The sequence below is a fragment of the Lycium ferocissimum genome, chromosome 6 (assembly GCF_029784015.1).
Source record: "Lycium ferocissimum isolate CSIRO_LF1 chromosome 6, AGI_CSIRO_Lferr_CH_V1, whole genome shotgun sequence".
NCBI lineage: Eukaryota > Viridiplantae > Streptophyta > Magnoliopsida > Solanales > Solanaceae > Lycium > Lycium ferocissimum.
The window spans coordinates 369,215-392,918 of NC_081347.1; the positions used below are offsets into that span (position 1 = coordinate 369,215).

The window sequence follows — 23,704 nt, forward strand, 5'->3', positions numbered from 1 at the left end:
ATATACAGAGATCCTTTTTTGATGACTCCCCCAAAAATTTAAATGGAGTGCGAATACCCCGCCAATTTCCGGTATCCTCCAAAAGGGGCACCCCAATTCCCTTACCTACCGTATGATCATAAAAGAAAAATGCGCCATTTAAAAAAATTTAAGGTATGAAGGAACCCGTAAACATAACATAAATAAGAGAAAACGAAATCATGGAAAGAAAATTTAGAGAAAACCCCCAAATTTCAAGGGAAACCGGGGGCACCAAATCAGGCATAAATGAAAAGCCTGTAAAATCTTTCCCTCCCCGCAGGCATATATCATATCATATAACAATAATAAATCCCTCTCAAGTAGCACATCATCATAACATCATCGCCCAATCGATCGCTGGCAATGCACAACCACGCCCGCCCGCCGCCTACAACACGCCTTTAAAGAAAAAAAAAATATATCTAGGGCGCACGCCTACGTGCACCCGGGGCCGCCTACAACACGCTTAAAGAAAGAAACACGTTCAGGTGCACATATAAGCAGCCAATTGCGTCACGACCCAACCCCGTGGGCCGTGACCGGTGTCCTACTCGACACCCATACGCACCGCTTAATAGATCCGACACGCATAAATCCATACAAACCTATGCCGACGCTAAACATACGATATATACATATACATACTTAACTGCATTTAAGCCGTCGAGGCTACTCATAACCCGACAAACCGCAAACTCACACATACGTACCGAACCAAAGGACAACCCACACCTCACGTATATGTCTGCACCCCAACATACGTATCACGACCAAAGATCGATGGCCCGCCGTACCCAAATAGTCATATATATATATACGAACATACGAACAACAATACATACCAAAAATATCAGCTCTCCGGATCAAAGGAGCTCCTCAATGTGGATCAAGTCCGATACCATGATCGGGATCACGTCGTGCGTCCGTACCGACGTAAATACGCCCCCTATATGCGGGGTCGACGGACAGGTAATTTAGGTATGTAAAGTAATATAACACACATAATTATGATGGGATAATCGTATGTAAAATCGTAACGTACGTAAATACCAAAACAACAAGTGACAGACCGAAACGTAGTTAATTCCGACTACCGTACATACGGACTTAATCACACGCAAGTCTTTTTTTACGAAAACTTTTAAAGTAAACATAGGAAAGGCACGTAGTAATACGTAAGGGCCGGAATCATACCATTTATAGTTTTAAATTTTTTTGAAAAAATCCAATTCCGTTTTTAAATATGTATGAGTCGTAATTAAAACCGTAAAAATAAAAATCAAGGGCGTACGTAGTCATAATCACATACGAGAATATTTTATTTTTTTTTCAAAAACCATGTATCCCCCCCCTTTTTTAATGGAGGGCGCACGAACCCGTGAAAGAGGACGGGGGAAAATTTTTGATAAAACCATATCCCCCCGCCGCCACCCCCGAAATCACAAAATTTGTTTATAAAAAGGTCAACACCATATCAAATAGAGATCCCCCCGCACAATCCGGGGGGAGCCAGGAACAATGAAGAGGTGCAAATCCGAACTGGCCCCGGGCGCAGGAAGGGAAACCCTTTTAGGCACCCAACCCCCGGAAAAATGCAAAACCCATATACAAAAACCCCCGTATAGACCGAATAAACCGAAATAGTCCAAACAGCAGATCGTAATAACGTATTATATCGTATGCAGTGTCCAAACGTTCCGTATGTCGCACAATGTCAAGGTACGTATAGATAGTCATAATGCTCATTAGTTTATGACAACATAATTAAGGAGCTACTATGAAGAACGGATTGCAATAGACCAACCGAGTCATATAATGTATCGTATATCATAGGCCCACCTCGACCCACTTAATAAAGTACATAAATTATAGATAATACACCTTACAGAACCGTCCATAATCATTTTAGAACGTTTCGACTCCATTTATGGAGGTTACATACTTATAGGTCAATTTTTAGGTTAAAAAGGGTTCGCTTCATCGACTGATTTTTGGCTTAAATTCAATCTTGGATTACGAGAAGCGAAATGTCATCGAGCTCGCCGTCAAGCCCGTCGACTCGTAACATGCCAAAGAAAGATAGGGAAGGCTTTTACATACCGGATTTCGCCTACGCTCCCAATCTCAATTTCCGTTGGCCCAAAAATCAGCAAATGGTCATTCTTACCACCATTATATTCACAAACTAATATTTCAATCTTAGGTCATACTGTCACCGAAATTCGCAGCACTTCCCCCATAATTGACGATCCCCGAGACTCGCCCCCGCCTTAATACCTAATAACAAACCGACAACAACACCAACAAACACAACAACACAATATGGCCTCGTTTGGTCATTTTTCAACATAATGTCATAACTTCCATTTTCAACTTCATATTTTCCAAATTCAATCTCAACATACTAACCAAACTCATTATAGTCCGTTTAAACATATCATAACGTTTCTACCACACATATACAAGATATACATAAAGTATACAAAACATGTAAACTTTCCACCAAAAACCACAATTTATTCAATTCATCCAATTCAAAACATAATAACATATAAACTCATTTCATAATTCAAGAGCATAAAATCTTACCTTTTTCCAATTCTTCCACTTCACAAATCAAGCACTCCCTTTATTTGAAACTTATGCCAACTTGTAGAGGATCTCAAGCTTGCTACTAATTCAAGAAGAGTCAATTTTTTTGCATCAAGAATCAAGCTCCAAAATTTTTTTCTTTCTTTTTCTCTTTTTCTTTTCTCTCACCCGAACCTTCTTCTTTTTTTTTTCTTCTTGATTGCTCTTTGTTTTTCTTGAACTTTCTTGAATTTATCCTCTTTAATTACATATTTATCACATGCAAATTTAATTAATTTGCATGGACTCTGCCTTAAAGGTTATTGGGGCCTAAATATTGGGCCTCAATCTCTTAATTCTTTTCTTGGCCCAATTCTTCATAATTCATGTCTTAAAATTTCCGAAACAAATTTCCAAATTTCAATTTTGCCCTTAGGCCCTCTCCGGTGTTTTCGCATTCAAGCCTCCATAACTGCGACACACTTGCTAAGAAAATTCAAATATGACCTCCTTTCACATAAATCACAATTATTTCAAATTTTTCAATTATGCGAAAAGGCGGGATATAACACTACCCGGCCGACTATAGCGCGGCTCGGTAATGAAAATAAATACATATATATAAGTGCAATGCAAGACTGACCTCAGAAGAGATATCATAGAAAGAGTCGAAGTGACCTATCGTCGTTACCCTCCGAATATCGTTATTGTTGCTACGTACTTTAGCTTTCAATCAAGAAGACCACAAATGTAAAGGATATGAAATATACTTGATACGGATTACACATGAGGTAAAGATCAACTCAAATGAATGGAAATACAACTACCTCAACTTTGACGTGAAGAGTACTATAATGAACATCATTCTTCATTTGACAAACAATAGATACGAATCATGGGAAAGTATTCCAATATAAGCTATTCATAAGAAGAGATGATCTTAACTATTTCGAAATGTGGTTGATACAAGTTAACGGAAGGTCGTTCAATCGTTAACCAAAAGAGATGTGGAACCATAGAAAGTACTCTGACACAAGTCATATATGAAGTAGAGATTAGCTCGATCATTATTGAACGTGGTCGACACAAGTTAACAGAAATAACGTTTCAATGAAAGCTCATTTGAATTCTAGTCATGCCAAGAAGAGAAGAGAAATCCCTACATACCTCATCGATGGAGTTATATATGTTTCCCGAGTCCTCGAACGCCTTACGAACGATTTCCTACATAATACGGACTATTCAAGATCAAAACCAAGGTCATAGCTTATAGAAATCTTCATTTAGACATTTAATCGAGCAACTCATGGGCATGAATTTATAGGCCCTTTTGTAGCGAAATTTTCCCATAAAACGCTACCAAATTCTACTTTTCTACTTCTCCTCTTCAATATGATCCCATCCATATCACCATAACCCCAAACAACACAACAAAACCATATAAAACAGCCCAACAAATAAGTTAGGTTCATGAAAGTTTCATAAGAATATAGAAGAGCTTCTTCTATGGGGGTTTTCACCAATTTCTATGATCAATTACTTGTAGAAGTTCAAAGAGATCAAAAGGAAGTTAAAATATACCTTAGATCATGAAAATCACTTCAAACCCCAAGTTACTTCAAAGCAAGGTTTTCCTCCGAAAGGTGAAATAGTGAAGAAATCACAATTTCGAAGTTGCCATGTTGTTCTTCATGTTAAAGTTGATATATTTACTCTTGGTTTGGATTGAGAATTGATGGAGGATTAATTGGAGAGGGTTTGAGGGTTTTCTAGGTTGGGGATGGTGAGAAAATGGAAGAAAAATTCGTGCAAGGGCCTATATATACTTGGGCAATTTAAAGCAAGAAATCGTTCCGTGACGCTTATTTCCCGGACGGAAACACGAATATCTCTCTACTCCGATGTTGTATCGACGAATGGTAAAATGCTCTGGAAACTAGACTCGTAGACCTTCGATTTGGTAGGTGGATCACCCCGTAACTCCAAGTCGATTGAGAGAAAATCTCCGAGACATCTGACCCAAATTTCAGTGAAATTTACAAACTTAACTTGTGACTCCCTTTGTCGACTTTTGTATTACAACTCGTTTGACTTCCAAACTTAACAAACGACCATTATACGATTAAAAAATTCATATTATTATTTTCTTAGCATGTGAAGAACTCCTAATCTTACCCAAAAGTACAAGTTATCATATTCCCAACTTGCGACTTTTGACGAAACTCATGTTTCTTTGATTCATTCACCCTCCAAATCTTCTGCCACTTACTAATATTATTTACAGACTCTTGTAACCATTTTTATTAATAAAATCAATCCCTTTTATCCTCAACAAAATTTCTTTTTGAACTTACGTCGACTAATTCATGATGCGACTTTAACATGCAAAAATCCGTTGTGTAACAGCTAGCAGGTTGGATTGGTATTCCAACTTCACTAGTAGAACCTATATCGACATCCCTGGACTTCCATTCCTGCCTATAAGTCATCTTTTTCCTTTGTTGTGTTGGTGCTGCTTTTGGTTGTTTAGTTGGCTGTTGAGCTGCCTGTTCCGGAGGTTAGCACCTATGCCCCAACTGTAAGCAAACACCATAGTAGAGAGGTTTCCATTCATACACAATAAGCTGCTCAAACTGCCTTCCATTAGGCTCCTTCATCTTCACTTTGGTTGGCAAAGGTCGAGTGATGTCCATTTCAACCAAAATTCTAGCATACGATATTCTGTCTATTTTGGAAGTACAATCATCTCCGTAAATAGGCACTCCCAGGCTGCTCCCAATTCTACTTAGTGATTCATTCTCCCAGCAGCTCAATGGTAGGTTGGGTAACTTAATCCATAGTGGAATTGTTTTCAGTATTTCCTCATGGAAGTTGAAATCAGCAGCCCAAGCCTTAACAATAACAGGTTTGCTATTAAGCGTGTAAGGTCCAGAATGCATTACTTCATCCCTCTCGATATTGCTATTAAGTCTAATCACAAAGAAGCCATCATTATGCTAAATGACCTTAGGCTTGGATACAAATTCCATTGCCCTGCTATGAATCGTTCAACAAAGACCAATGCTTGGGGCATCACCAACCACATACAAAATCACTGTCGACTTCCATTTCTCAGCCCCTTTTTCAATTTCAGATTGTTGGAGTTCCACTATCTTTTCCCAATTTTCAATAATCGGAGCTATAAATGTGAGTGTCATACCTCTCGCCGCAAATTTATTTCCAGCCACTAGGTTTGCCCATGTTTTCGACCCATCTCCTTGCGTTGGCAACTCCGTCACCTCCGGAATAGTCACACATATCTGTGGTGTGCTTTTCGCCTCTACCATCTTGTTCGCCTGTTCAATCGGACCTGGGTTCTTATTTCCAGCATTTGGAGTGACGCCCACACTTTTCGGCGGTGTTGTTGGTACCAGTGGACTGGTGGTCTGAGATGAGCTCGCACCCCTACTCAGATCTGCTACAAACCCTTAACCCGTTTTTCCATTCTTACCCTCCACTGCTAAGAATTCCGAGAGCGGTTGCTTCGCTGCCTCCTTGCGTGGCCGTCCCCTCCCCATTTCCGGCAAGGCGTAAGTTAGCAATTCACGCTACAGTACGCCGAGAGAGAGAGAAGTTATTTTTAAAAGGTTAAAATAATTTGTTAAAATAACTTTTCTGTTATTGGAGTAAAGCTAAGATTCGTAGGTCTCCTTACAAGCACAAATTTATTTTATTCGAAAAGATACTCTGGAGTTCAATCGTTTTTGTGTTTGTCGAGGTTATTTGATAATTATTTTTGTTAGTATTAGAAAAATAATTTGTGTTTGATCATTTTTTTTAAAAAAGAGTGCTTTGGTTTCCCCAACGCTTCACCAAGTAAGGCATAAGTCAATTTGCAAGTTAATCAAAAGTAAAAATTTAAAAAGAGTGCATTAGACAAAAATATTCAAGTGATAAGCTAATATAAAGTCACATTGACAATATATTAGTATTAAGTAGTGGAAAGATAATAAAAACAATGGGCAACAAAAAATTATTGGATGACTTTACAGCATATTTACTCTCTCTCACACACACACCCCTTAGGACTCTAATGATATATAAATTGTGGTAAGATATTCTTCTCAGCTATTAAGGTAGATTTTATAACGAATTTATAAATGGACATACAATGCTCTATTTGTGTATTATATTTGTGTCGTTTCAGCAATTTTTGGACAGCTTCAGCTGTAAAGAAACAAGGTGTTAAACCTGTACTTGAAGATACTCTCACATTAGTTTGAGTCTCATGTATATCTTTATCAACTTTTTTGTTTTAATTACTTTTTGTTTTTCATATATCTTAAATATTTAATGTAAAATCATGCATTCTGGAATATATCACCTTTTACACAACAATTTTATCAAGTTAATACTTTTTTTGTGTGTGTTTCATGTACAATATCAAGCGCAAGAACTGGCAGGTAAATTTTTTCAAAAATTAAAATATATACACACGCTACATAAAATCAGCTTTGAGATTAAGTGCTCGGCAATTTCAGGACTATGTTTATTATGAATAACAATAGCATATACTTTAATTGAAATATAAAGATTTTAAATTTGAAGTGCAGACAAAAATAATAATTTGGAAGTATATGACTTTTAAGTTTTACCTCTAAATTATAGGATTTAGGATAATATCTCCACTCCACTTAGTTCATTATGAAAATACATAAACACTCAAAAATAAATAATGCAAATAATTAAGATTAAAACTCAAAATTGTGCATTAAAAATAAAAGAGAGAATTTAAGTTTAAAAATAGCTACATATACATTAAGCTATAAAAGGTTTTTTTTTTTAAAAAAAATAGCAGCAAGGGATTAGGGGGTTATCACCGATGGAACAAGAGGGCAAAAAATAAAGTTAATAATTGTGTTGCCTGTGCTGAGGATGCCTAAAAGTTAAATTACAATATATATTTAACTTTATATTTAACTTTCTTTTAATGTAAAAAAAAAAAAAGTGATAGCTTTTACGATAATCCATAAAATTAACATACACATATAAAAGCCTATATCACATTTGAAATGTTAAAATTTTAATTTAAGCAAATCAAATTTAAAGTGTTCTCTCTTAAATTATCCCAATATTAAAAGGAGAATATCTAATTAAGATATTAAGTGACGAGCTACTAAAAGAAGGCGACATAATAATTTATTATAATGTTTTTTTTTTCTTTTTGGTAACTAAATTTTATTAATCACCAAAGAGAAAGCATTACAATTTTGACAATACTAATAGGCAATATTGTAAAATCGAGTTCATTTTCTATTGTTTTGATAAAATATTTAAACTTAAGTATGTTTTCTTGGAAATTTGAACTGAAATATTATGTTAAAGTTGAATTAGAAGATAAAAACTATGTTCTCATGACTTAACAAAGATAAATATAGAAGTCAACTACTTAGAAAATATTTTTTTAATATCATAACTTTTTTAAAATATGTTAATGGGATATGATACGGATTTTTTTTTTGTTTCACATCAAAATGTTTAAAGTAATTGCAATCGTGATATGATATTAAGTGTTAATTTATATTTTCAGTATACATTTTTTATTTAAGTATACATCATTGATGACGTCAAATTCAGTATATTCATAGTTATATTTAGTATTCACAAATTTCATAATTTTAAATATGTCAATGTGATGACAAAAAATTTATTATATCAAATAAATAAGATTATAAATTTTTACTATTAATTTCCTTTGTAATCGATCTGCGCAGTACGAATAATAGTAAATAAAAAGGGACAAAACACAACAAGACAAAAAGCTGACAGTCGCATGATGACGTCGTCATCATGACGTCAGCCCCTATAAACCAAATGGTCCATTTCTACGTGGACAATTCTGCTTTTGGGGTGGTCTTCAACTTTTGGCACTCAAATTGGTGGTCTTTAATTTTTGGTCTTTGCCAAAAATTAATGGATTTCGGATTTAAACTCTCAATCAATTAAAAATTTAAAAAAAATTTGCATGACAGAGTTTGAATTTCGCTCTGCCTGGATCCAGCAGACTTTTAGTTATACTTAACTAAAAGTCTGTCGGAAAAAGATTTTTATGGGAGCGACAATTTTTTTTTTTAATTTTTCAAGACAAACTTTTAGTATTCCTGCGAAAAGTTATTTTATGGGACATACTTTAGTTATCGCAGCTTAAATAAAAGTGTGCAGTATAAGATATAAAGCAAAAGTATCTTCCATTAAAGACTTTAACTTTTCCTTAAGGCAAAAGTTTGCGCTTATAAGGCGAAGTGTATACCTTAAAAAAGTTGCATTTATGGGGGATATTTTGGTTATGCCTAACTAAAAGTCATTCCATAAGGCATAACTAAATCCATGCCTTATGGAAAGTTCTGCACAAAAGCATCTTTTGTTAAAACTAATGATGCATTACCTTTGACTTTCGACATCATCACTATCAATTTGGTCATATTGTTTCTTCCTCGCTCTCATAACTCGTACCCTAATTTTAACTATACTAGCTTCAGTGTACGCGCTTTGCACGTGACCAAAACGCGTACCTTATTTGACGACAAACATTACATAGAAAAATTGGACGTAGATAAAACTTCATTGTTAATCCGTTGCAAAATTGCTCGTAGCTAAGAACTTTTTTGATAATTCGTTTCTAGTTTGACGCTAAATATATAGAATTAGGGATGAATTTTACTGTTTAATTTTCTGTCCTTAATTCATGTTTATTTAGTAGTGAAATTAGTAATATAAAAGAATATTGAGAGTTTTCTTATGTTATAATAAGAATAAAAAAAATAATGAAATTTATTTAGAATATATTTTATTTTCTTCGATTTCATCCTTAGCTTGTTACTTTAAAATTAGCATTTTACAATTTGACATTAAGTAGGCATTTGGACATGCGATTCCATCTCTGATTTCATCTCATGAGATGAAATCCCAAATCATCCAAAAAGGTATGATTTGGGATTTGAAATCATGATTTCAAAAAATATAAATGTAAAATTTGACCCATATGTTTATATTTTGTAAAAAGTGACCTTTAAGTTGGTAGATATATTTACCAATTATGTTTACCAACCATTTGTATTAAATATTAATCTGCAAGTTGGTAAAATATTTTCAACAATTAATAACTCCCACCAACCATATTAAATTCCACCATGTGGGAGGATTATATTAAAGAGTAGTCACATTACTATTCATGTTAAATTTTCCTTTTTATTGAACTAAAGTTTGATCAATTGATGTTGTATTTTTTAAAAAGGCCTTCTTGTAGCGTATTAATTTTATTATGAACCATGATTTACTCATTTGGTAAGATTGTATAAGAATTGGGAAAATTTTGATGGTTTTCACAACTTCTGGGGTTTTTATGTTTATAAAAAAAGTTATCACTTAAGAAATCCAAATTGCATGTCCAAACATGATTTCATATCATGATTTCATGAGATGAAATCATGTCCAAACGGCTCCTAAATATTATATTAATTAAACTTCATCGTAGCAGCCACATTCAACCCCACAATCCGAATATTCAACAAATGATAATTTAACTTATATCGTAGCGACATGTTGCAACGTCCATTCGAGTTGCTTTTGAAACCACATGTTCTTAAGATGATGAGGACTCCTATTCCGTATCAAAAGTTGATGAAAAATTGGTAATTAATAATTATAGTTGATGAAATATTATTAACTAATAATTATAAACATAGGAAAAATAATCTTACATAGGAAAAATAATCTTACATTAATAAGTTCATAAATTCTATGAATTAGAATACCTAACAAATTTTATGTGACGGAATGCAATGGTCCAAACAACCTGTACGAAATTGTAAAATAAGTCAATTTCAAATTATCAATTGTATATGAGACATTATAAATAAAATCACAACTACAACTTTTCAATTAGAATTGTCTATCAAGAATACACCATCGTTTATTATCGTATAACTTCAAGAATAGACTAAAATTTTCGAAAACTTACCTCAAATCACAAGAAAATTTATTTTTGCAGCCATAAACACTATCAAGATTTCATGTTAAAGAATATGAAATAAAGAAACAAATATAAGACCTTTGCTAGATCAAACAAATTTGTCTTACTCCCTTCATCTTATGAAAGCAATGAAATCTCACATATTGTAAATTTACGGGGAAACCGTGATAATGAGCTCCATGATTTTAATTTTATTTTTAAACATAAAACACTATTAGAATTGCCAGCACAAAATAAACCTAATTATAAACCTATCTAACGAAAAGACAACGTAATTAATAATAATTGGTATAAAGGAATTCTAATGGTAAAGTGAATCCTCAAACTAAATTAACAAAAGCCTGTCCAACAAGAAAACTAATCTAAACGGGCAAATTTTGGTTTCTCCTAAAAAAAAAAAAAATTGAGTGCAATTTCAATCTTATCTAACTTAAGGTACACCCTAAGTGAGATGACTACATAAAGATGTATTCTTCAGTTTTATGTTGGATTTTAAGTTGGGCTCCACAAATTTTATTCTATAACAAAACCTATACTAATATCCTATAATTCAACAAATCAAAAGTATTAGACGGAACAAACTTAAATAATTAATTGTGAAGTAAAAAATTAAGGAAATAATTAAATAATAATTTGAGGAAATAGTAAATAACAATTTTGTCTACTGTAGAGTGTTTTAACGAAGGGCAAAAAGTCCAATCAACATTCTAAGGCCCTTCATGCTTTTAATATAATACAAGCATATCGAAAGACTAAGCTAATTAAAAATATCTATGTTAATAGGATGAAATTGAATACCTGAATTTATCTGCAATATTCTTTAATCTTTTGGATTGGCGTCAGGCCTTGTCGGATTTCACATTCATGTCACACGGAGTACTTAAAATCCCTAAAATAAAAAACGTCCTAGTTATAACTATTAATTTCCATCAAGCATTAAATTAAAAAAACTTAATTAAAAAACGCTTCAATATAATGTAACCAACAACAAAATTAATTAACAATAATATTCAGTTATGTAACTCAAAATCAATACATGCATTATGTGATTAAAGACACTAACAAAAGAAATAAAGAAATCACCAAAGAAGAAAGATCACAATAAAAGCTAGAAAAAGGCTTGAATGACAATTGGAATGAAAAGTACAAAAAACGGCATGTTAGATTTATAGGGTTTGCTATATGAATAAGAGTGGTTTGATCATTAAAAGGTATTACTTAAATAGAAGTTTAATGGTGATCAAATTACAAAAAAAAAAAAATCCTTTTCTAAGTGTTCTATTATAATTAATTTTGGTACATATGTTAAAATCTTAATTGAATTTGAAGTTTTAATAAAAAATTATACAAGGTAAAATTTTAATAAATTTTAAAGTCCTAAATATTAGGAATTAATACACACTTCAAATAGGAAAAATTTAATAAGAAAATTTTATTTGATCTCAAAGTCCTAATAATTATTATAAAGAAAATTAAATAAAATGTGAGAAAAATAGTAAATGACAATTTTGTCTATTGTAGAATCTTTTAATGAAGGGCAAAAAACTCAATCAACATTTCTAAGGCTCTTCGTGCTTTTAATATAGTATAGATTAGAGACAAGTTAATTCCCTAGATGATCACTCAAGTTTGAGAAATTGCCTTCAAATATTATCTTAGTTTCTTTTAGGACAACAAAGTCACCCAACTATCACTATTTTCCTCAAAATATACTAAACACCTTAAAAGTCTCCTTCTCTTGTAGTTAGCATGTCATGTCATTAAAGTCCATCTATATTATATAGAAAGCATGAACTCCCTAACTTGAAAGTTAAATTACTTGAATACTAAGAAAGCTTAATTACATAAATACCCTCCAAAATAACTTAAAATATCTGATAACGCCCAAATCCACTCCTCAAAGAGAAAGTGTACACGGTCGTATGCAATATAATTGACCCAACTATGAGTCGGGGTCGATCCACAGGGAACAATATACTAGGCGATCAAGCAAGTAAGGAATTTTCACTTTCTACGCTAAGCCAAACACTTGATAAGATTTTTGGTTTTTGATTTTGAAACTACCAAAGATAAAACTAACCTAAAAAGCAAGTAAAATGATCAATGGCCACAAGTTTGGATACAAAGGAAATTACGCTCAAATAACAATCCAATGTATTTCACAATTTTACAACTAAGAGCGGGTTTATGTTAATAGATAATGATTTCTAAAATCCATTGAAAGTCTTCCAACCAAATCAATGAATTTCACTCTAAGCTTTTCCAAGCCTTAGATTGTGATATTAGGCACAATCTATTTAACCTCAAGTAACTATCCTCTTCCGAGCTCAAGTTATTAGATGGGTTTAATGACCTAAATTCTTGTTAATTAATCTTTCCCAACCTAGATTTCCTCTTCCGAGCTCAATCAAAGTAAATGGGCGAGTCTTAGGGTTAGCTAATCCCTTAAAAAATATTAAAGAACAAGATTAATTAAATCAACAAAGACTCACTTCAATAGCAATAAAAATCATTCAATACATAAGCAAAACAAGAGTTTTATCCAACACTTTAATCATAGAATATTTCCATAAACAAGATTCAAGTGAATAAATTAAATACTACACATTTAGATATACAATACAAAGCAGAGAATTGAAGAAATGAAGTAAAGGTTTAAGAAATGCTCAACCAAATCTTCAAATCTTCAACCCCAAAGTGTGATGTAGGAACCTAGTCTCCAAAACTTGTAAAAAACTGCGAAAGATAATGTTTTACAAACCCTAAAAGAGTATTTATAGCATTAAAAAACGGGAACAAATTGTGGACAAAATGCCCTGCGTGTACAACATGCTGCAGCAAGTGCTGCTAGCATGTGCTGCTTGTTCTATTTTTGCTCTATTTTGCTCCGTTTTGCTCCGTTATGCTCTCCGGACATCTTATCCTACAAAACGACATAAATACACAAAAAGTAACAACAAAAGTGCTTGAAGAGTTATAAAAGCTTAAGAAATTATCATCGAATATCCCGTAATTTCACGGCACATCAATATCCTACTAAAAAACTTAGTGCTTTCACGAAGAGTTGCATCAATACTTTGCCAACTTAATTTTTCTATCGCGCATAGTTGCTTTAACAATCACAATCAGTTCCTTTGGTAGGACACAACAATTGTCCATATAAGCACAGACACACACTACATTTTCCAAACAGTGATTCTCTTTAATTTATTCAAGCATAAATCATTAACCACTTCATGAGGCAAGCCAAACACAATAGGAACCTCTGGAGTACAACTTTTAGTTTAAGCATTTTAATTTTTCCACCTCTCAAATACATTATTTATTTATTGAGAAGAAGAAACTAATTTGATTTGAAGTGTTTTTTTTCCTAAAAAGTTGTGTTCTTTTGATAAGTCACTAATTTTATCCTTCTTATAGATGATTACTCGAGTGTTCAAACGAAGGAAGCCCGATATTTCACTCGTCCGTTATCTAAATTCAACTTCTACCTTAGATATTTTTTTTTTTTAGCCTATAAATATTCGTTCATTTTTTTTAATCCTTATATCATTTCAAGTGCATCTGAGATTGTCTTATATAATATGGAGTTTATAATATTAAATGATCACATAAATATTATATTTAGTAATGGTAAAAATAATATAGATAGTGGTTGAAAATATTGCACCATACTTTAAACGGAATATTTAAATGAATTTTTTTGTGTGTCATGAATTGGAGAAGAGGAAGTAGAATATATTTATAATTAAGTAGTCCATTTTAGAGATGATGAGATTCGAAACCTGTGAATTCTCTAGGCATAACTTTTTGATACGAACTCTCTCTATAATGAAGACAAATAGGAAAATAACTTATTCTAGGAAACACTAATCAACAAAAATAATTAATTTCGACTGAGAACCTAAACAAAGGCAAGGTTTGTTAGTTAAAATTGAAGTTCTCCCTATGATTTAATTTTAAGGAAGAAATTTTCATCGGTGAGTTTCTAATGATCTACTAATCAAGGACTACATAACTTTTTCTATTTGCAATATCTTTCATAAAATGTATTTCTTATAATGCTTTTATTCTTATTAGTTGTCACATATTACCTAATTTCACATCATAGGGATAAGTTAATTCTATGTTATTACCTGCTTAGTTAAATCATTCATCAACCTTTCATAATTATATCAAGTCTTGCTATTAATAATCCTATAATGTAAAGTAGGCTATCGATTTAAACAAAAGGCTAATAGATGTACGGATAACAAAAGTTACTGTATTGCTTTATGTCCTTTTCAACATCATCATTTTTATATTAATTGATCACGTCAATTATTTGTATAAGGAGAAGAAGAAATCGTATACGATATTTGGAAAATGGAAAATTATGTCATATCAAATGTAGAAAAATTAAACATGAAAAATCATGACAAACACGTCCATATAAAATCTGGTAAATCTAATAAAGTTATTTGTTATCCATAATATTATATTTTTGCCACATTTATGCTCGTGCATGAATATGTATATTTTCACATCGTATTAATGTAACTATTTTTTTTTTCAATCCCAAAGAATTACTACATTTTTGTAGGTGTATACCATGAAATCGATAATACTTTAGTAGCCATCCTAAGGAAGACATAAATTGATCAAATTTCGATACAACTTTTACAAAGTAATATTGTCATTCAACGATAAGTTCTTTATATGTATGTGACGATAAAAAAGAGAAGGCTACAGTTTCTAAAAGATAAGGCCGAAACTTAAAACGTGAAACATTTTTAGGCATAGGTGTTGTTGTTTATATTCACATGTAAACTATGTTATTGAAGTATCTAAAAAATAGGAAACAATCAAGCAGAATATTTGATATATTAGAAGAACAGTTATCACTAAAACATTAACTTCTCCATTGTCTTCAACACAATATTAACAAAACACACACACGCGCGCGCATATATATAACAGTGCCAGAAGTAGAAAAAGACATATTTTTTTCCCTGATTTAAATTGAGATTGGGTTAAAAAGGGAATATTAATATAACTTCGGATTTGTTTAGGGGGTAATAGGACTCCTGCAAAGTTTAGGTGTCTTTTTGAAAAAAAGGGTCACGTTCAGGGGGGTTTCGATGTATTTTCTCTTTAAATAATAAACTTATTTAACTCATCAAATCAATTTAACACTCATCTTTTATACCCAATCAAATATGACTCGATTAAAAAGCGGCAAAGGAATCAAACCCCTACTTTCTATGAAGCTACTTTTTTCAAATCTAAGATTCTTTTATCTCAATTCAATATATTATCTTTCAATTTAGATTTAAGTAGCTTTATCTTTCTATTCAAATTCAAATACTTTTAAATATCATTTTTTTAAAACATTAAACGACATATTCTTTCCCATTAAAATGCAATTTTACAGATAACACAAAAATACTTTCGTATAATTTAACTTTAGAAAATTCTAAGTGAATCTTATATTTTAAGAAATAAAGTTAGTGTATATTTTTTTTCTTTATATTTTGAATTATTTATCTATAATATGTAGTGTGTAATTTTTTGATATTTCCAAATAAAAAATTTAACTCAGAATATAAAGGAAAAACTTTACACAAACTTTATTTCTCTTTCCTATCAATCGCAGTTTACTTCCATCCTTTTCTACTTTATAAATGTCTTTTCCACTTTATTTGTCATTCCACAATTTTTTGCCAACAAAGACCAATGTACCTTTTTTTATTGGTCATCTTGTACCTTAATTGCAATACCCCTTTCATTTGTTCAATTGTTATTCTTCATATTTCAATTTTCATTTGATTCTTCAACTTTTTTAGTACTCTCCGACTAGTGGAATATCCCCAAAAAATTCTTGTTTTCAAGTTGACGGGAGAATTCGTCAAACATTTTATTTCTTAAAATATAAGATTCAATAAAAATTAAACTTATACGGAAGTAATTTTTGTATTATCTGTGTAATTCCATTTTAATGTGGAAAGAATATGTCGTTTAATGTGGACAAAATTTGATATTTAAAAATATTTGAATTTGAATAGAAAGATAAAACTACTTAAATATTAATTTAAATTAAAAATAATATATTTGAATTAAGATAAAAGAATCTTAGATTTGAAAAAGTGGCTAAATAGAAAGTATGGTTTAAGTGTTGTGCCCCTTTTTAACCGGGTCATATTTGATTGGGTGTAAAATATGAGTTTGGTTAAATGAGTTTGATGAGTTAAATAGGTATATTATTCAAAAAAAAAATGGCTTTAATGATATTGCATGTCAACTAGCTAGGGCTTTTGAGGTGTTTAGTATATTTTGAGGAAAATAATGATAGTTGAGTGTAGGGGTGGGCATGGTATGGTATATACCGATTACCATACCTAAACCGAATTTTTTTATACCGTGGTTTCGATATGATGGTATTTGGTACGGTATTTGAGATGCATTTTTAAAAAATTTGGTATTCGGTATTTTTAAAGAAAATACCGAAATACCGAATACCATACCGAAGTATATAATTACATATACAATTCATATATATTAGTATATATTATGATACTAACAAATATTTAAATTAGTATTAGTACAAAACTAATTGTTTAGACGTTTGAACGTTGACTACTCTTTCTTGATTGAAATGTTTTTGTTGTGTAATTGATTTACGAAGGGGACTGCTTGTAATTTCTTTTGAATTTTTCATATGTGAGGTGTTAGTACGATATAATTAAGACATTTCTTGAATCAGCGAAGTAATTCTCTACGATATGATTATATGTTCGACAGAGTCGAACAAACTTTGGTTGCCGATTTACCGTACCGTAAAATACTGAAACCGAACTTAAAAATACCGAACCATACCGAATTAATTTGGTACGGTAATGATATAGTATTTTTAGAAACCGAAAACCGAAATTATCATACCGAAGTTTCAAATACCGTACCATGTCCACCCCTAGTTGAGTGACTTTATTGTTCTAAAAAATTAAAGTGATATTTGGAAGCGATTCTCGAAACTTGGGTGATCATTTAGGGAATTAACTCTATTAGAGACTAAGAAGAGAGACATTTAAAAAATTACCAAAAGAAAGTTGAATCAAGACTCAAACAATTGTAAGCAGATTGAGGTACCAACTTATACATGCACTAGTAACTAATGAGTTGACAATTTTTAAAATGTTTAGTCCGGTGCGGATTCAAAATTTATAATTTATAATTAGTGCATATTAAATAAATTTTTAGAAAAATAAATTTAACTTTTGTACCAATTTTTTTGATAATGGCCTACTTTTAGTACATAAAGTCATAAACTAGCTAGTACTACAATTTATTTAATTTCCTGTTAAGTAATGTATCTTTGCTTGGTAACGAAGGGAAGAGGAGATGTGACTATCAAAGCCAGTACATGCAATTGCAAATGGAGAGTATATAGTCAGCAACCTTAATTAGATCCCCCACATTTTAGTGGCTGCCAATTTAGATTATATCATTAATTTCAAATTCCAACTGATGCGTGTTCCTACTTAAACCCTCCATTTAACAATAATTTTTTATTCATACTATTAACTAAAACTATTCTCTTTTCCTCCTCTTTCCTCTCCACATAGAATTCATTTTTCTGCAAGAGTATCAACCATGGGTGGTTGCAAGACTGAGGAGGTATGTTCTTTATTCTTCCATATAGAACTCTCTGGTCTAATTCGTGAGAAAATACTAAATATTTGAAAAAGATTTCAATAGAGATATCATAAATAGATGTCGGTTGATGAAGAATTGTGTTGGTGAATATACCGATAAATTACAATAAATTACAGTTGAAAAATAAAATGAAAAATGAAGAACAAAGTAAATAAATATTCTTCAGGCTGAGGCGCGGATATCTCGCTCTATTTAAGGAGATTCAAGCCCATCATGCAGATAATCTTCACCGGCCAGCAAGAAGATAACTCGACTTGTCCCTCCAGATACAACAGCGTCATTAACGCCGTGTGACTCAAACAAATCCGAATTAGTTGAAGAGTCCAAAGCCTCACCATAAGAACACCTTCCTTCAACATAAAATTACTCTCTTTTGTTCTCACTTTTTCAAGAACTCTTCAATATTTTTCTTTCACATTTTTTCTCTCACCAAAAGCTAAGGATGATTTCTATTTATAGGTTAGAAGTTCATCCTTGGAGTAAATTAGATGAGTAATGGGATAATAATATGAGTAAATAATGAGAGAATTATTACTTAGGGGTTACATGAGTTACAGAAGAATGTGGGTAAGTTAATTATGATAATGGAAAGAAAAGTTACAAAGCAATTTATGGCCACATTCATCCAAATATGGACGTGGGAAATGAACTGCACAACCCGGAATCTTGACAGCATCACTTTAATATAATTATTTGTACTATTAAAATGCTAATAACCAAACAAATTGATTGATCATATAGTCGTGCCTGCATGTTTCTTAAGTTCTTAACTTCTTATACAATTTTTTTTTTCTCCTATGTCTTTTCACTTACACACAAAAAACTAGATCATCCTTGCATAATATTGTTCAGGAAATCTTTCTATAAGAGCTTTGATTCATTATGGTGTGCCTATAATCACTTGATCGGTATTAATTAATAAACTTCCTTTACTTTAATTTATTGTTTAATATAACAGACCACTACTATGGTGCTCGAGGTTGATCTTCAATGTTGCAGCTGCTACAAGAAGGTTAAAAAAATTCTCTGTAAATTCCCTCGTAAGTCTTATTTCATGAAGGAAAGTCCAAGATCAATAATTCTATTATTATGGAGAAGAATTTTTTTTTTTTTTTTTTTTTTTTTTTGTGATGTAAAATTTTTTTTGGACAAAAGAAATTAGAGACCAGCTATATGATGAGAAGGCCAATACAGTCACAATTACTGTGGTATGTTGCAATCCTGAGAAAATTCGTGACAAATTGTGTAGTAAAGGATGTAGAGTGATTAAGTGCATTAAAATCAAAAGGCCTAAACCAGGAAAGGTTGATCCACTACCAGGAAAGGTTGATCCACCACCAGGAAATGTTGATCCAGGAAAGATTGATCCACCACCAGGAAAGGTTGATCCAGAAAAGGTTGATCCACCACTACAACCACCACCATCAACACCACAGCTCGTAATGATAGTGCCAGGATATTGTTGTTGTTGTGGGCAATGCTACGGAAGGTGCCCATGTTATCATTCGTATGGCTGCAGAAGGGGCTGTCGTGTGAGCACATGTGATTGGTACTTCATTGAAGAAAATACCACAGTATGCTCAATTATGTAAGGTGGCCCAATGGCAGCTTGACTATTATGGGTCATTATCTAAGCTTATCGATGCATCTTTTGATTGGGGTCTCCTCTTAATGTTGTTGTCTTTTTCTTTATCGATTTTCATAGATGAAAATCAATGTATAGTAGTTTTTTTTCTTCTTTGCTTTTTCTTTTGTCAAATAGAATAAAAGTCGTTAACCATATTGTTGGTAAAGCTTTGATTAATAAATGCCATTTTCCAACATTACTAGAGGTCTAATTTCTCAAAATTTTCAACAAGTTCGATTGAAAATCCTTCTAGTTCCATTTGGTGTATCAGTCAATTAAAATACTTAAGTCTCTGGATAATTAAAGTGTTATTTTTGTTGGAGCAAATAAAATATTGTACTAATTAAGCCAAGCTGTTCTAGAATTAGAGTAAGTCTTCTAAACTTAAAACAATTATAATTACAATTTTGTGAGCAAACTTGTGGTTTGGTGCTTCATGCCTTTGGGCTTTGGCTATCTAATCAAGCCAGTTAGGAAGTTAATCATTCCTGAAACTATGACAACTGGAAATGTATTACAGATTGCGGTTCGTAAAGAATGTCGAAAATTTCACACCTTATCATGTGCAAGAGAGTTGGCAGTGACAGTAAAGGAACTAAATTTGTCGAGAAAAAATGAGGAATTCGCATTTGCTTGAAAAAGTTTCCAAATTATTGTTTTGCGAAAACATACATGAATATATTGGTAGAGACAACCTCGATGTAGTTCATCTTAGGAATAAAACTAGGTGCAATCACCTTCTACCTAGTTTTTCAAGAACTTTATTAGTAGTGTGAGACTTTTTGGTAGGGGTTTATATGGACCTGGTTGGTTTGAATTTTTCAAATACCAAACCAAACTAATTGCGTCGGGTTTTTAAATTTATAAACCAAACCAATAAAATTCGGGTTTCATGAACCCCAGGCATGGCAGAACATCAGGGAATGGTTAAGACCAGGCCCCAAATTACCTCAGCTCCCCAAACCGGTATAGCCATAGGATAAATCAGAATCCCATATCATGCACAAGTATGGTATTAATCAACATGTGTGGATATAATGCAATTACAAACAACACTGGAAACAGCAGGTATAATATGAACAAAAGCATTCCAAAGACACATGATATAGAGTAATTAATACAAACTGTAGTATGTGGGCATAAGATGAATAATGGCCAAAACCAAACTCATGGTCATAGAAATGGAACCAGAACAGATACTGCAACATGTAAATATAAGATAAACAAAACAGCACCAAAGCACTTAATCATGTGATGAACCAAAACAGAGTCATCCCCTTTTTCTCTTACTTTTGGGACTTAATGAAATCTGGTCCACTCTTAATTGAATCTGAATTGGGCTAGGCCCATCTATCTTCTAAAATGAAACTGAGTTAAAGATTAATGCCTGATGGAATTCCTATCCCCTGTTGCTTATTCAATGAATATCTACCCTACATATGACTGGCCTGCTTGCTCATATTCACTCAATACACCTATGATATGCACACATAATTTGTATACCATGTCTATACCTTCTTCTTTATTAATGACCTGGGGTATATTCTATGCATAATAAGCCTCAGAACAGGTTCAAAGTCCCATACTTACATTTAGCAAATCAAAGATATCATCTTCAAACCAAACTAAACTGAAACCCAGCCCAACTAAACTAGATATAGGCCATACTATTCACATAGGTAAGTTATTATCAAATGGCAAACACAAGAGTCAACCCATGCTCCTCAACTATTCACAATTCTGGATAATGTCAAAGGGAATGTGAATATTCACTCAATGAATCAAACCCAAACAAGGAGAAAGCAAAAGTCATGGCAAAAAGCTCATCATATCAATAGAACACAGAGAGTATAAAGCTTACAATAAAACAAGCAGACATACCACAGATAAGATAGGATTTTAACAAGTTCAAGAGACTGTAGACAAAAGACAAGGATGATCCCTTTAGGCTTCAGTTAATCTCAATACTATAGGGGAAAATATGCATAAAAGATACATAGGATACGTATACACTATGACCTAGGTAAGATGAAAGAAAGAAAAGAAACAACTGTGACATCCAGTTTCAACCAGATTTTTAAATAGGAGGGATAACACAAGGTATTCAAATAGATCGAATGCCTTAGACTCAACATTTTATTTAAAAGTAAAACTTTTTAGATTTCAACCTATCCAATTCTTTTCCTTATTATGGGAATCAGTGATCCTAGGTGGGCAGTTCCTCTGCTTTAACTATGCTAGTCGTATTTTATCACTTAGCAAATTCATTTTATTACAACCTTTGATCCAATAACAAAACTAGCAGTCCACAGCATGAACATGACCAAACACACATCCCATAGACCCAAAAGCATGCCATGGCACTTTTTTTTTTTAGGGGGAAAGATACTATGAACCAGGTTATACAACTCTTCTCAATCCCCATCCTAAGATGCCTTTAAAAAAGCTTACTAGGACAAGTGACCTATGGTTTGGTATATGCACACAAGTGGCTTGATCTTCTTATCATCCATCCAAGTTAAATTCCTAGTTAGTGACAACAAATTCGCCTTACAGTTAGCTTAGCCTAGAAATTTAGCCATGAAATGGTTTTTAATCCTTTGGCCATAACAGAGAATATGATAGACCCTTATGCTTCATTCTAACTTGGTTGATAGTATAAGATCTCAAAAGATCCTCCCAAGCATGGTTAAACTTCTCCTAACCAAACATAAGACCTCTGTGTATCCCACAGTCATGGGAATAAGGTTCAGGAGAAAAGGGGAACCTCAGGGTCCTGAAAGAGAAGCAAGGCAGGATGAGGTCATCACCTCCCCAACCCTTTCCTGAATCTTGCTTTCAATAAAAAGGGAGCAAAGGCTCCACTGGTCATTACTTCCAGTTCATGCCTAAGTTCACCTTTTACTCTCCTAAGGCACTCTTAACTCCTTACCTGATCCTCATACCCAATGATAACCACTAAGACTTTGTGGTTAAGATTAGTTTAACACTGCCTTTAAATCAAATCCTAGCTAAACACCTAGTTGACATTGACACAAGTTAATAGTTTCAATTAACTCAACCTAGGATCTTAATTATGAAAGCTGTTTTGAATTTCATTTTGACACTATTTTTTTTGAAGAACTTGACATCTTAACATTATAAACTTAAGCTTCAAGCTGAACATCAACCTTGAGACTCAAGTAGTGATGTGCCGTGAAATTACGAGATATTCGATGCTAATTTCTTAAGCTTTTGTAACTCTTCAAGCACTTTTGGTGTTACTTTTCGTGTGTTTTTGTCATTTTGTAGGAAAAGATATTAGGAAAGCATAACGGAGCAAAATGAAACAAAATAGGCCAAGGACACACTTTGCACAACATGCGAGCCGCATGTCATGTCTGCGGATCCACAATTCCACTGCATAGCATGACAAAGCCACCAAGAATAGAGAATGAAAGGTTGCGCAATTTGCGAGATCAACATGCGACTCGCATGTTGAACTTGCGAGACAACAGTGTTAACGCAAACCTTATCCGAAATCTGGGAAGCCTGGAGTCAAGAGCATAGCATGCGGCTGCTGAGTATGCTTTGCGTCTCGCATGTTTGTCTTGCGACACAACATGCGAGACGCACGTTGCGCACGCAGGGGTGTTTTTGTATAATGTTGGTGCTATACTCAGTTTTATGTGATTTAGAAGTGATTGGAAGAAACCAAGTGAAAACAAAGTCAAAAAGAGGCCAAACTGGACAGTTTTGCAAAAACGGGACAGAGCTGTAAATCTGAAAATATGGGGTTGTTT

General features: G+C 32.8%; 1 protein-coding gene across 1 annotated transcript; it reads left to right on the forward strand.

Moving 5' to 3' along the window:
* The first annotated feature begins 18,141 nt into the window (after positions 1-18,141).
* Positions 18,142-20,559, forward strand: LOC132060452 (heavy metal-associated isoprenylated plant protein 6-like). The gene is made up of 4 exons (XM_059453490.1): positions 18,142-18,256; positions 19,254-19,335; positions 19,451-19,734; positions 20,443-20,559. The coding sequence occupies exons 1-4, from the start codon at positions 18,233-18,235 to the stop codon at positions 20,557-20,559; spliced, it is 507 nt and encodes a 168-aa protein (XP_059309473.1). The 5' UTR covers positions 18,142-18,232.
* The last annotated feature ends 3,145 nt before the right edge of the window (positions 20,560-23,704 follow it).

Coding starts and splice junctions, on each gene's coding strand:
- LOC132060452 (XM_059453490.1), top strand. CDS start 18,233: ATGGGTGGTTGCAAGACTGAGGAG. Junction 19,336..19,450: donor AATTCTCTGTAAATTCCCTC/GTAAGTCTTATT, acceptor TTTGGACAAAAG/AAATTAGAGACCAGCTATAT. Junction 19,735..20,442: donor CACCATCAACACCACAGCTC/GTAATGATAGTG, acceptor AATGTATTACAG/ATTGCGGTTCGTAAAGAATG.